A 15,323-nucleotide genomic window follows, 5' to 3' on the forward strand; every position below is an offset into this window, starting at 1 on the left:
GTCAATGTTACACCATTGGAACACGTACTATTATGAAATTGCTAATTTGATCGACTTCATATACTAATCTCACACATGTTCTGTCGTCAAAATCTTAGATGTGGTGAAGTGAAAATACAATATCCCTCTCTGACATGTATAAGTAGAAGTAAAAGATATAAGAAATAGAAACGTATAAATTCACAAATAATACAATATGTACTCAGTTGCCAGTTTATTACACCGACTAAATCAGTCAAATAAAGCAGTCCTGTTCTTGTCATGTGTCACGAGTTCACCAAACTAATAATAGAAAGCGCCGTCATCCTGTTCCTAAATATCAGTCTGAATGTGAGTTTGGCTTCCACTAACATCAACGCTAGGTTTGATTCGTTGCTTTAAGTTTGAAGAGGAAGTTATCACATCACTGACTCAAAGTTCAAACTGTGAACCACGAGGCTGTGACCGCGGTCATGCCTCAGGCTCACACTGATGACTCGTCAGAACACTTTGGAACGTCTGCATTTGTGTACAGGATAAAAGCGAGAGGACACGACATATCAGACATTGCGCCACCAACTGTGACACACTGGGATCGGCCCACAGCCAAAAACAGTCATAAAGGACATGTTCACATTTTTCAAATCTGTCTTAAAACAAGGGTTTCTGTAATCCTCCTTCACATCCATACTGGCTGTAAAGAGATGCCCTCCTAAAGCATGTCCAAATATGATATTAATCGTAAATAATGTAAGTTACAGGAAACAATTATCATTCGTTTAGAATCGTGTTTGCGGCCACGTGATGAATGTAAGTCCAATATTCACTCTCTTTCAGCTCAGTTTTTGGTCTCTATACCAACTCCTTAGTGCAGCTGCCTGCTGCTGCCAAAAATGACGTTGTGAGAGTGGTCAGAGTGAGCGAAAGAGGTGGGGGCCGCACAGCTAAACAGCTGCTATAAGACTTCATAATGCTTAGAGGGTCTGCAGATTCAGAGTGATTACAGTGACTAAAGCTGTTTAAAAGAAAAGAGTATTGAAACAATGTGAACTAATCATTTAATGACCATGAATAATACCTGATTCCGTACTTCACTACAATAAGTGATCACATGACAACAAAAGCATTGTTATACTCATGGCCTTTCTTTGCATACATTGCAAATCTTTGTATGTCGAGAAAATAGACATTACACTGTTGCACTGAAGACTCCACACAAAGGCGATGTTTGATGTGGCCTCTATTGATCTGGGAGACACATTTGCTGAGCACACCCTGCCCCACAGTCATACAGCAACAGTAACCTGAGGGCTGCCAAGCCCAGTTCATTTTTGATGAATTGAGGGCGCCTTGAAGCATTTACCCATTCACTTTGTACGGCCTTGAAGGTCACATGCCTTTGTACAAGCTGTAGTACTACTTCCCTGCGTCTAGTCTTACAGCCACAGTAGGTGAGAGAATGCAAACAATGCAGCTGGTAAACAGCTGCAAATGTAAACACAGACAGAGACTCGTGTAACTTCAAAGAACAACCCGATTGAAGAAGCAAATCAAGAGCTCTTTTCATCTACTGTCCACATGTTCTATAAATAGGCTGTAAGAAATATATCCATTGTGTCACACTAACCCCCCCCCCCCCCCCCCCTCAACTTCAAGCTCTTGTTAAACATAACAGGAAAATTACATCAGTGCACTCAATTCCAATAGAATGTTGCTCCTTTGAATTGCCATTGTTTGAGGACACAATGACAGAGATAATGTACATACAGTTTTACACAATTCAACAGTAAAAAATCTCTCTGAACCCCATTAGTTGTTCTGCTAAATGTTTATTTTCTCAATTGTGGACTTGCATCCACCTGCTATAGGCTTCTGACTGCCTTTTTCCTACACTAACCTCACTTGATAGGCTCTCAAGTTAGGAGTTTGCCTAAATGATTTACGGTAGAGGGCACTGAGTGAGTTGACGTCTCTCTAATATCCTTGAACTCCTCCGCCCCTATTTTCCTTCCTGGCTCACTCAGGCCCTCTGAGCAGATGGTTTTGGTTGTTGCATAATGTTTAGTAGCAAACCATGAAGAAATATTCCGGCCCCGTTGCTGCACACGAAGTGTGAAATGATCAACCCCTGCAACGGTAGCTTTTGCCCTATTGACGTTTGAAAATCCTGGTTTAATGTAGAAGCAGAGTGAAGAAAGTCTGACCAAAGCGTTTCGGCTTGTGGCTTTTTTGATCCCTGAAGAAAGGTCAAGTTGGCTTGTCCTGTATAAAACAAGTGTTTTGACCTTTTCAAATCCTTGTCACCATCAAATATGTGGCTTCCACACAGTACGAGTGAACATTTCTGACAGTAGATCTATTTTATTTCACAATAACGTGCTTGGAAGATAAAGTCCTTGTGTCATCATCTGACCTAAGAGAGCACAATCACAGGAGAGCTGCAAGAATAGAGCCCTAGGAAGTTTGAATCATCAGTAAATCCGATTACTGCAAAAACACAAGGATCTTGCTTCAGTTTTCCATAATGCAAAGTGCCCTAAACGTTTTTGTGTGATCTCTGGCTTGTTATTGCGTCTCACTTCAGGTTTAGTTGAGTACACACAGACACTAGGGATGATTCTCTCCGGGACTGAACCTGTTAATTTAAGCCCACAGGACAGTTAAGGATCAGGGCGCCACTGCTGAGGAACGGATGGTTCGCTCATGGGGGAGGGAAAAGATGTTTATAACATGCTAGTTACAACACCCCTAGATAAGATGTCTCCAGAATTTAGGAGTACACTTATGTATCCAGTCTACGACTGAATATCAAGTTACTGATCATATGCAAGCAGCCATTTCTCTCTCATTGTAACTTGTTACTTTATTACCCTTTGTTACATTCATTGTCTGTTGTGTTGACAATGTATGGCTCATTGATTTAGTTTCATTAGGGGTTCAACACTTGTCAAAAGTCTACACCTCTCGCAGTTTTCAACTTGCAGATAAATTTGTCTTTACACATTTTTAGCCTTTGTTGAGATATTTCAGAATGCAACTGATGGTCCAACTGATGACATGTTTAAAGCTGAGTCTTGGTTTTTGAGGTCTGATGCTGTGTGAATTTGCTGCCGTTCACACATCGTTATGAGTTCTCCTCCTTTTGTTTCGACTGCGGGAGAACGTCTGCAGCGTGACAGTCAAAACATCTTAAATCAGTCTTTCGCGGCATTCAAAAAGGACCAGGTGGTCTCACGCCTCTTCCAGGAAAAAAATCCATCCAATTCCTGTCATTATCAGCCCAGAACAGGACAGGGAAACGATTTCCCAAGGAAGATGTGAAAACGTGAAGGAACCGTGTTGTAAAGAGTTGGTGTCCGCGAGCGGTGACTTCTCAAAGTTCATTTCAACATTGTTCTGTTACACGAACTGCTCCGGTGTAATTTCCTAGGTACTGTCCAAGAATCTGACAAGTAGAGTGATGTATTAAAATGTCACCTTCATGAAGTGTTTATGAAGTGAGAACAACAGCATCGATTGAATGGGCAAAAATAATCCCAATGACCATCACAGGGCTGTTTGCCCTCAAAGTGTAACTCCACGTCATATGCAGTTGTGCCTTATTCCTTTAAATGTCATTGTTCCTCACACCTCCTCAGTTCAACTTTGACACGACTAATCGCCCATTGTACAGGATGTATCATGTCCTTGGCCCTCGGCATGTTATCTCACTTCCGAAGGTTTTTGCAGGCCGTTTGAGGATACAGGAGTGGAAACATTTGAAGGAGACAACAGAACACCACACCCACCAGAGCCCACTATGTGACCCCTTAAAGGAGATTCAGTTTTGTGAGAAAAAAAAATTGGGGAAACATATTAATAATGATTTTCTTTAACTCTTGTGTTCATCAGAATTAAGTTACACCTGGGTACGTTTTGGGGTTATTTTTGTGCCCTATAGTCATTGACTGAGTTGTGTCAGATGACCTTTGTCTCTACTTGGCCCGAGAGGTAATTGGAAACAGCTGGCTGCATTGTTACGCACTGTCTGTATTTCCAATTTAAAATGTTCCCGGTACTGTTCTTTATTCACGTATGACCAATTGTTTTGTGTTTGCTCCAAACAATAGCTAAAGTGTATCGCCCTTGTCATCTGCTAAATAATATAACTTCTAAAAATAGCAATCAGAGCAACAACAACATTAATAACAGTGCTCCGTGTGGTACGGCTTGACAGTTTGACTTTCTGTATACAACAATAAATTACCTCACATCAAATCTTTGGTGATTGTGTGTTTAATATATTGTGCTGTGACTTGATGATAATGTTACTGAACCACACTGATATTATTTGGAATGAACAGGTATTGGCAAAATATACATTTTAGTTTAATACAGCTTTCATTTTCCTGAGGTCTCACTGCCTGCATCGTAATGCCACAAAAGCGATTTCGTACCATTTAAACCACGTTTACCATGTTGATGCATCTTCAGGTTAATATTACGATGTTTTTCCAGAAATGTGGTTCTGCAGTAACAATTACATTCAAGTTCTCTGAATATATCTGCAAAAATGTCGAATTTATTCTTGAGATTTAAATAAATGTCATCAAATGTGTGATATCGAGCCAACTTTGTTTTCGGGTGTTGAGACAGATTCATGCAATACAGTAGACTTTTTGGAATACATCCTGGGCTTCTTGCCGACGCCATCAAGGTTTGATTTCAACACATATCCAAGCAGGTAACTGCTGAAGATAAAGTGTCCTATTTGGCAGTGTGACAAATGGGAACTTTTCTGCCGCAACAGTCAGGACATTTGGAAACCGCGTAGCACCCGTTACAAATGCATTCCAAATGGCATTCATGTCCTCATATTTTGCCATTCCACATATTATAATAACGTGTAACATGAGCTACATTTGAAGTGTGTGGGTTCTTCTTTGAAATGTTTCTCTTGCACATTTTAAGCCTTTATGTGGATAACGTCAATTGGATTGGATCTATGTTTTCTTGTGTCAATTATATTGAACATAAGTCACATATAGTTCACATATTTTCACCTGTGATATGTACCGATTAAGCTTATCACCTGCATTTTAGAATCAACTAAGAATGTTTTTCTTTCTTTTCTCCCTTCAGAAATGACTTTGAATGTCAGCAGTTGTTTGACGAACAACCTCAGGTGGCCAACATTCAAGAAAGTTTGACCCAGCTAAATCCGGCCAGAGGTCGGTTTAACATCTGGTCTGAGCCCTGTTCAGTCTTGAGCTGCAAATATAGCGGCCTAGACTGGACAAGCACCTGGTGGATGGTCATGGACAGATGACCCAGGCTCAAAACAAAAGTTCTCCAGGTTACAAGACAAATAAAGTCCAATTGAAAAGGAATTGCAGTATATGCTACTTTTGTGTGGCCGTGACCCCTGTCAATCGCTTTTTCTGTTGCTGTTGGTCATTTCATACAAAATCTTTGCAATGTGTTTGGACTTGACGAGGAAGGACAAGCAGTGAAGTTGTTTGGATGAGTGATCCTCGAGAAAGCTGCAAGCAGCGACACTGGAGGACAAGCGATCGACCCGCTCCTCTCAGACATCACCAGAACAATAACGAATGACACACGATGTTACATTTGAACCACACCAGACACCAGACATGCAGGCTACATCATGCCATGTGCTTTCAATCAATCTCCTTCGTGTGCACCAATAAATCACATATGTGGCCTAAGTCGCATTATCCAAATTTGCAGAACTATAGGAGCAGATCTTGGCGCACTTGCCTCAGAAAGGCTAAATAATGACAACATAAGGTTACTGTTTCAAAATCAAAACAAATACTGATTTATTATTTATGAAGCGGTCGCTCTCTCTCTCTCTCTCTCGTGTTGGTGAGGTATTGCCATGTCTACATTGATGAATGGTGTTGAATGGTGTTTTTCAAAAACAGCACTCAGTAAAAAAGGAGAAATGAGGTTCAGCTTCAACTACTCTTTGAACGACCTGTCAATCCTCACTTTTAACTCACAAGGAATATATGTCCACTGTGGCAACAAAACAGACTCGCTCAAAGAAAGATATCGTAGGTTAAACTGGGCTTACTGGGCATTTTTAGGAACGTCGAACTCACAGACACAGTGGGAGACAGACAGATAGGCCCTTAATATAGAACTAGCATTCGATTAAACGCCAGGCTACAATTAACTAACACACAATCTTTCTTTTGAAGGAACAGATTCACACATGGGTGACTCATAAACTGATGACGTGACGCCCCCTAATGGTCAAAAAGGAGAACAATGGCATTATTAACCAGACATCCGAATATTTGTGGGTAAAAAAAAACACTGAATCACGTAGTCTGATTAGTGTAATGAATAAATGTGAAGTTGTGACGTGTTACAAATTTTCAAGGTACCTGAAAAATAAGTCCCCCCCCCCCCCCCCGTTCTTCTTTTACTGCAGGGAACATTTCATCAAAGTCTTCTCTAAGCCCCAAACATCTCTTCAATGTCACACCACAGACACATTTCACAGTGAGCTTTGAAGTTTGTCTGACTGGAGCTGTCAGAGAAAATGGATTGTGTCAGAGCTGTTTCTGAGCTGATGTCGGGGGGCCCAACCTCCACGTGTGCAGGAGAAACATATGTAGCTGTTAGTCATTGCTGCTTCTCACTCTTTCTTTATCTGGGTGTGTGTTTGTACCAGACTGTTTTTCTGCCAGTCAGTTTTTCAAATCCACGGTTGCTTTCACCATGAACTCTCTAATCGTGACACAATCCTGTTACGTGCACCCAACTGTGTGGCAAATGGACGTTTAATTCATTCAATATGACAAGATCATTTTCAGAAATGTGGATTTCCTGCATTTGGTTTTGTTTCTTTTTTCTCTAATAATGAATGAATTCCTTTTAAATCAAAAATATAACATATAAGCAAAGAAATGAAATAATAAAGGTCTTAAAAACTAGATTCTGACCCTCTTCAAAACAGGGTCTCCAGGTCAGGTAATAAAACAGGGGCTAATGCCGGTTGATGCTGTGCTTTAGTGGTGTATATAACCAAACTAATTTAAATATAATTAGCATAAACCAGTCAGCATGCAATACCCAGAGCTTTCAGGATCCCTGTGGCCCCGGGACAATTGCATGCTTTGCCTTGTTGATAAGGCACACTGCTGGCCCCTAGCAGTGGATACATTACTTTTGGTTCATCTTCTATAATGAATCACTTCTACTATTTTGTGGAAGGTGGATGCAAATATTTTTTCAGCCCTGGTTTACTATTTTGTAAAGTTTAAGGTGAAAGCATTGTAGAATACAATGCTTTCACTGTAGACTTTCATTGTAGGCTGCATAGGAGGAATGGTTTCGCAACAATGTTTCATAATCCCACAAGGACAGTTATCACAAGAGATTATGTCCCTCCCCAGCAGCATCAGTATAATTGCATTGCAATGCAATATCAACTTCAAGCGTTCCAATTTGACTTGTTTCCCTTGATTTAAGATGATTCAAGAGCAAAAACAACACATTGACTGTCCAGGAACTGTGCGGATCACTGAGCTCTCTCTGCGTAACCATAGCATGGCACCTCCGGAGACAAAGTTGTATCCCATGTGTATCATCAGCCTCCTATATTTGCAACATTAATAAAAAGGGGAAATGGGTATCCATTTACAAGATGGCATCTGAAGGGGAATCAAAGACGATGATAAATATCCAGATCTGGTCTTGTTTTGCTCAGTTGAAGCTTAGTTCGAGTTAGGTCTTAGTTATGATACAGACAGCATTACTTGAGCGAGAGGTTTTGCACGGTCTGATGACTCCTGAGAGATCATTTATCTGCAGGATATAGTTGCTGAAAGTGGGTAAGTGACTTTCAGAAGCTTCCTCTTTGTGCACGTCTTTGCAGAGCAGTTGTGGTGTTTATTCATTTTTCTTCAGCCCACTTTTTTTCAATAATAGCAGAAAATAAATGAAAGTTGTATCTGCACTTCAATATGAAACCTATCAGTTGTTCTCATCATCAGTTCACCAGTGCATGGAAAAGACACATTAATACATTTTTCTAATGCATTTGATGAGCAGAGACATCTGCAGTTTCTATATATCACAACAACACTGACACCAGTGCAGCAGCCAGTGAAAATATCAATCAATCCTTCAATCAAACTTCAGCACAAAACAAGTGTTAAAGACGATGTGTCTGATGTGAGAACTGGCTTGATTAACACAAAAGAGAAATGTCATGCAACGGCAATTGAAATGATTCATCATAAACACATACCGGTACTTTTCTCACAGATGAATGAATCAAACTGCATCAAAGCAAGCCTGACCACATGATTTGAAACGTTAGTGAGCAGGCATTTCATTGAAAACAGCGTTGAATTGCACTAAAGCGACTCTTGAAGAAAAAGGAATGTTTCAGTAACACCCACAGGCTTCTTGGAGATAATGGTCTGTTATTTCTGCAGCAGCAACAGCATTTCAAGAGGCAGTTGCCCTCGGAGTGTCAAGCTCATTTCTCTTGCATCTGCTGATGCACTCAAAGGAAATACATTGAAATAAGTCCATCCATTCCAGCAGGATTTGCTTCCTGGTGGAGCAATGGTCAGAATACTTTGGAGGAAAGTCATTTAGAAGAGGTCTTATCCACATTGTACTGAACCTTCTTGATCCATTTGATTTTACTGGCAGATCAATTTCCCATTTAGAAATACAAATTTGCTTGTAAAGAAATCAGTTTAGTTGCTGATCAGTGAAATCAAGTTCCTTTCATTTTCAAAACAAAGTAACTGAACATCTATGAAGACAGTGTTACCTCCATTTAATAATTGATGCTTTTATCCACTTCTTGTTTATGATGTTGTTGTTGATGTCTTGTTAACATGGATGAAATTTAAACGTTGTACAGTTAGAAAATACTGAGTGTGAGAGAGAGGCGACAGCTGGTTTTGGTCACAGGCCATTTGGAGCTTAAGCGAAGATCATTTCTGATCACATAATTGTGTGTGTGTGCGTGCGCGTGGGCTCTCTGACTAGCTCACAGCTGGAAGACGCTTCTAATGGAGATATGCCACTGCAACCCACAAGCTGTTTGGCTAATATGCGCAATGGCTTATCTTTCTGTCCCTGATCTAGATTTGCAGCTTTAATAAGGAGGTGGCCGCAAGGGGGTGTCGGGGCGCACGATCTTGTAAATGTGTGCTTTGTGTGTGGTTTACTTTACAATGATCGAAGCACATCCTCACGGACCTGCTACAGGGGCCTGCTCATACAATATATCTGTTGGTTTGTGTTTTTTGAACAGTGGGATTTCTTGCTAAAAGTGTTACAATTATATCCAAGTGAAATAAAACAACTTCATTTCCCAGAAATCTTGCGATCGTGGCGCTGAGGGCTGAGCCACGCGCTGACGTCACCAGGAAAGGGAAGCAGTTTGTAAACAGGGCTCGCTTCGATATAAAACCAGCGCACAGCGGCAGCCAGACCCTACTGCCGACTGACGCAAAGGTAGGCTGGAACTTCTGCAGAAGTTACGTTTCGTGATTTTGATCTGATGTTACATCTGTACAGTCATATAGTTTAGTTTACTCTAAATAAGGAAACAGGTAAATAAGTCGACACTGGACTGCAGGTGGTCTTGCTGTATGGCTGCATTTACCTTGAAAATGTCGGATCATCTGTACTTTGACTTTCAGAGTCTAAAGTCTAAATGTCATTGACAGCATGTAGGAATGAAAGTACTGTGGATTTATTACACCTCTCGGGGGCCTGTCTAGTTTGTTACCATTTGTTTTCTGTATTAGAGCAGACTGGTCTAAACTTCCCAAAAAAAAAAGAAAAATAGGCCCAAGTGATTCCCAGTCCTTATTAACCAGTTTGCTGTACGGCTGCAGTCATTCATTATTTTCATTTTCGACAAATCAGTTAGTCTCGGAAACATCTAGTTTGCAGGATTCAAATGTCTTATTCAACCTTTAGTTTGCGCTGAGATGTTAAATGATGATATTAAGACGTCACCTTTTTTTTATTGCAGCCACAATGTGACTTGTAAAAGATTTGCTTGACATTAGTAACACCGGTACGTTGTGCAATTCCCAATGAGATCACAGAATGTGATGTGAGCACCCTCCTCACTCCCTCTGCTGTTGGTGTCGCATTGATTTTCGCTTGTACTCTTCCTTGTAGTCCTTTCTTCATGGCTCTGGCCGGAGTGAGAGTCATTGAGCTGGCGGGCTTGGCTCCAGCACCGTTCTGCGGCATGATCCTGGCAGACTTCGGAGCCAAGGTGATCCGCGTGGACCGGACCAAGACCGGCGTGTCTTTAGACACACAAGGGCGGGGGAAACGATCCGTGGCCGTCAACCTGAAGACGCCAGAGGGTGTAACCTTGCTCAGGAAGCTCTGTGTCCAGTCCGATGTCGTTCTTGAGCCCTACCGTAAAGGTCAGACCACAACTATTGAAATGCAACCCTTACAGGGGGGGGGGGGCCTCAAGCGTGTTATAGCCAGGACGTCACCACAATGTTCACACTGAATGAGAAACGACATGAGCAGACACAGATAACGCTGTTTTTGTTTACGACCAGGTGTGATGGAGAAGCTGGGCCTCGGTCCGCAGGAGCTGTTAAAGGAGAATCCTCAGCTGATCTACGCTCGGTTGACGGGGTACGGACAGAGCGGATCTTACGCCACCGCAGCAGGCCATGACATCAACTACATCGCCGTCTCAGGTCATAACACACGCGTACACACAACTGTTAATGCTTTTAAATTGGATGTTTCTACACCTTATATTGCAGATTCAATGGACTGGCGTGTTCTTAAAGCCGTCAGAGGAAGATCATCTTTTTGTGAGGATGGCGATTGTGTATCTCTTTGCACTGTCTCTTATCTTATGAGCATATGAGGTAGGTGCACTTGTGTGACGCTTTAGTCTCCTCATTTCTGTCCCAGGACTTTTATCCCGGCTGGGTCGGAGTGGAGAGAAGCCCTACGCGCCGCTGAATCTGATTGCAGACTTTGCAGGAGGTGGTCTTAGCTGTGCTCTGGGGATCGTCCTCGCTCTGCTCGAGAGGACAAAGTCCGGCAAAGGACAGGTCATTGACGCCAGCATGGTAAGCGTGTAGTCGGACGTACCGGTAGTTAACGCGTACTGTGGCGTTACGTGTGGCAACGTGTTGTTGACATTCATTCGTTTTCTGAAATATAAGTAAAAAAATATATTAAATATATAATATAATATAATATATGTAATATAATGTATAAATAAATACATAAAATAAAAAACATCCGAGATTGCATTGACTTTTCCACATTCAAATCACAAATCAAAACTCACCTGTTCAAAACTGCTTTTTAATGTGTGACTATTATTGTGTACTTTGTTTTTAGTGTATTGTTTTTATATATGATGATTTTAATGTAAAGTGTCTTTGAGTGTCATGACAAGCGCTATATAAATAAAATGTCTTATTATTATTATTATTATTATTAGTAAATATGGTACACGGTTGATATTTTTTCCCTGTTGTCAGCAAAGAACGAGCGCAAGCAATAACAATGGAGTCGCTTTGCACAAACTGCAGTCTGACACTGTTGGAGGTCAGACAGTCAGATTGACGACAGGCCTCCAGCAAAAACCGAGAACATTTAATACAAAGCAGGTAGTCCAGGTTGAAGACTTGTCAAACAGCTGGTAGCAGTTCATGCTTATCGGAGGAAAGACTTTACAACTCAGGAAAGTTATCCGAGGTATTCTGTATCACTGTGCAGTACGCTACCAGAATGCACCACATTGTGGCGAACTTTTGTGTTCATGTTTAACTTTTATTGGGATAAGTGATCGATCGGACAGCCCTTCGTGAAGTTGTTTGAAAAGCACATCAAAGTGCCTTTTCATCCACTGGCTGTAATGAAGCAGGAAGGTTACCAAGCTCTAATGAACTCCTTAAGGAGGTGGATTTGTAAGATCTTTTGAATCTTGCAACTCCATAAATCCTCGTGAAAAGTCTAAAATATGCAGCTTGATGCGTATAAAACACACTAAAGTGTATTTGATTGTTTTATTTGAGGCAAAAATGTTTTTCGCTTATGGAAGTGAAGTGTTTGACTGCTACCGTGTAGGACCGAGGTGATGCGGTGTGTTACTTTCACAAAGCTCTCCTTTAGCTGCCCGACGACTTCCCGCTTTTGGCACAATCGCACCACTCTCATCGCGCTGTTTTCAGCCGCAGCTGGCTGCTGTTTTCAGCAATTTGGAAGAAGATAGTTGAGCTCTTAAAGAAAAGTGTGTGTGTGTGTACACTGTTACTAGTGTGTGTTCAAGTTTGTAAATCCCCTTTGTTGATTATGCCGTTATTGTTTGCTCTTATAAAATTACTTTTTGAGAAGCAGCACTTCAGTCATGCTGTGACTGCATTGATTGCAATCAGCACACAGCATGTCACTTTTGAAGGTGACTGATTCCATCTCAACAATTTCAGTTCGAGATGAATAGCTTTCTTGTTGTTCATTCGGCAGCAGTAACAGCTTATGCCCACATGCAGATTTCGAGAATAGGGAGCAGGTGGTTTATATGGTGAATGTCAGCGTATATTCACCCTTTATGCAGTGTTTTGACAAGTAATTGCAGTAGCATGGCATTTCACCTGCTTTGTGCAGTTTCTTCTTGAGAAATGGGGCTGCATACTGGAGAGATATGCTGCTGATATCTTCTTAAGTCAGCTTCTGCTGCACTATGAAAAAGGTATATATACTAACGTGTATGGGAGTGTATACAGGTGGTATTTTGCCAATGAATTACTTAAACAGAAACATGTATGCTCTTGTATTAAGCAAAGGCTTGGTGCTTTGTATTCATGTATCTGTCTCTTTAAAATGTATATATGACTGGAGTTATGCATGAAATAGAGATAAGAGATGTAGACCCTTCTGACCTGATGTTTTCTCTTCCTGTACCTCACCATCCTCAGGTAGAAGGAGCCGCATATGTAGGTTCATTTGCATGGAAATCTCGTAGCATCGGTCTGTGGGACCGTCCTAGAGGACAAAACATGTTGGACAGCGGAGCGCCCTTCTACGATACCTACGAGACCGCAGACGGAAAGTACATGGCCGTGGGAGCCATAGAACCGCAGTTCTACACACAGCTACTTAAGGGTTCGTAGGAAGCAAATCCAGACTTGAGGCATTTTTGTAGACGAAAGGAGCCCCTGTGGCATTGGTCACTAGTATCACACGTGCCATGCCATGAACAACAGCTAAACCTCAAGGGAAACTAAGGCATGGGAAGGGCTCAGTGTGAAATTAAATGAAACACTCTTCTCCTCACAACACCGATCTCTGGAAGTGTGAAAGCAGCAGATCTGTGAAATCAGAGAAATGTGTCAAAGAAACTGCAATGTGAAACAATAGCAGTTCTCTGCTGATGTGGCTCGAGGAGAACAATCATGATTGGTGAAAAAGAACAGGTCACCTTTAAGGTGAACAACAATCATTGAGCTGTTGACACACGTTTCTCTGTTGGGTTGTAAAAGTATTTGTTTCCCCACTCTAGGTTTGGAGTTGGATGCTGGAGCGTTACCTCCTCAGATGAGCTTCACTGATTGGCCAGAGCTGAGACGGATCTTCATCGAGAGTTTCGCCTCAAAAAGTCAAGCAGAGTGGTCAAGGATTTTTGATGGGACTGATGCCTGTGTTACACCCGTGTTGTCTTTGGACGAGGTGAGCTCACACCCACATAACCAGGAAAGAGCTTCATTCATGAAGGACGCCAGCGGGGAGGAAAGCCCCCGGCCGGCCCCGGTTCTCTCTCGGACTCCTGCAGAGCCTTGCCTTGCCGCCGACCCTGTTATTGGAGAACACACTGTTGATGTCCTGAATGAGTATGGGTTTACGTCAGCAGACATAGACCAGATGTTAAAAGCAGGGGTCGTAGAGTGTAATCCTGCCAAAGCAAAGTTGTAGAGACTTTAGAGATTGATATCAGTGATTGATTTGGACAAAAAACACAATTAGACCACACCGGAATAAGGTCTCAAATTTAACACTTTAAAGTTTCTTACATACTTTCCTAAATACATATGAACCACTCTTCATATCGGCGTGAATTAGATCCACCGCACAGCAAATTTTAAAAAGAAAATATTGTCATTTTAATGCTGGTTTGCCCGATTCACAGGAAATTAGGTAAATGAGAATGTTGAAGCTTATATGTGATTGCACATCCTATGTCTATATTCTAAATGTTTTTCTGGTGGGTGCAAAGTCAATCAACATCTCCAGAACACCTTTACTGAAGTTAAGACAATTGAAATACTAAATTAGCCTTCGCCACATGAAGTACATGTGAATTTAAACCTGCTGTATAACAATGTTGTAAAATAATCACAATAAAATGCATGAAATGTGAGTGTTGTCCCACGATGAGCATGTGATGTGAAGGAGAGATGACTCAAAACGTTGGAATGATTTATCGTGCAGATTATAGGTTTATTCCGTTGTGCATTTTGTTTTAAGCTGTATAAGGTTGGCATCAAGAATTTCAAGACTCAGGAAACTCAAATGTGGCTCGGATATAAGCACAAAATGTCAAAAAAAATTTTTTAATATGAATACAACAACGCACATGTTACTTTGGTTTCAAGTTACAGAAACTCAAACTCAGAATAACGTTCATTATCACAGCCTTGGTGCCTCTATATTTGAAAAAAATACAACCTCCAAATGTGCTGTCTTGGATGCCCCAGTGGTGGATAAAACGGGATAGAGTGTCCTCTTCGGTGGCTCAATGTGCAAGAAAACATGATGTAGTGCGCTCTGTCTGTGTGCTGGTGTCCCACTGCTTGTAAGGCAAGGCAAGTTTATTTGTATAGCACATTTCAACAACAAGGTAATTCAAAGTGCTTCACATAAAACCATTAAAAGCATCAAAACATAAGGCAAAAGAAAAGGAGATTTAAAAACAATTAAGAACATTCATTAAAACATTAAAAATACAGATCTTGTAGCTGGTGCCTTCAATTAAACATTAATTAAACACAGCCAAATATTTGCTCGTTTCAGCTCCCATATTTGAGAAGCTGCTTGGAAGCTCTGAAGATGTCAAAGACACACATGTTCACATGTTAGATTAGTGCTGCGGTTCTACAGCATTCACTGTGTGTTGTCTGTATTGAAACGGTGAATTGATCACATCATATTTGTCCTATACCTCTTTGTCTTTCCGCCATTTTCTTCTCTTTAAGAAACTCTTAAGCCTCTTGAAAGTCCTCCTCCTCCTAACAATGCTTCACCTTAGGAGCGCTCTTAATGACGAAGATGCTTTGTAAATAACTTCATATAGTGAGCAGGATCTT

At 41.2% G+C, this 15,323-nt stretch overlaps 1 protein-coding gene across 2 annotated transcripts; it reads left to right on the forward strand.

The window, feature by feature from the left end:
• Nucleotides 1–9,402: 9,402 nt before the first annotated feature.
• On the forward strand, nucleotides 9,403–15,160 carry amacr (alpha-methylacyl-CoA racemase). 2 transcript variants are annotated; one of them, XR_013772848.1, is made up of 7 exons: nucleotides 9,403–9,474; nucleotides 10,153–10,409; nucleotides 10,554–10,697; nucleotides 10,921–11,081; nucleotides 12,939–13,125; nucleotides 13,523–14,197; nucleotides 15,059–15,160. XR_013772848.1 is itself a non-coding variant. In XM_079290199.1 (6 exons), exons 2-6 carry the CDS (start codon nucleotides 10,163–10,165, stop codon nucleotides 13,930–13,932), a joined length of 1,149 nt encoding a protein of 382 aa, XP_079146325.1. In that variant the 5' UTR covers nucleotides 9,403–9,474; nucleotides 10,153–10,162; the 3' UTR covers nucleotides 13,933–14,341. The 2 variants fall into 2 exon arrangements, 1 of the variants encoding a protein (XP_079146325.1); XM_079290199.1 differs by lacking the exon at nucleotides 15,059–15,160 and having other exon boundaries at nucleotides 13,523–14,341.
• The last annotated feature ends 163 nt before the right edge of the window (nucleotides 15,161–15,323 follow it).

The sequence above is a fragment of the Melanostigma gelatinosum genome (genome assembly GCF_949748355.1).
Source record: "Melanostigma gelatinosum genome assembly, chromosome: 18".
Lineage (NCBI taxonomy): Eukaryota > Metazoa > Chordata > Actinopteri > Perciformes > Zoarcidae > Melanostigma > Melanostigma gelatinosum.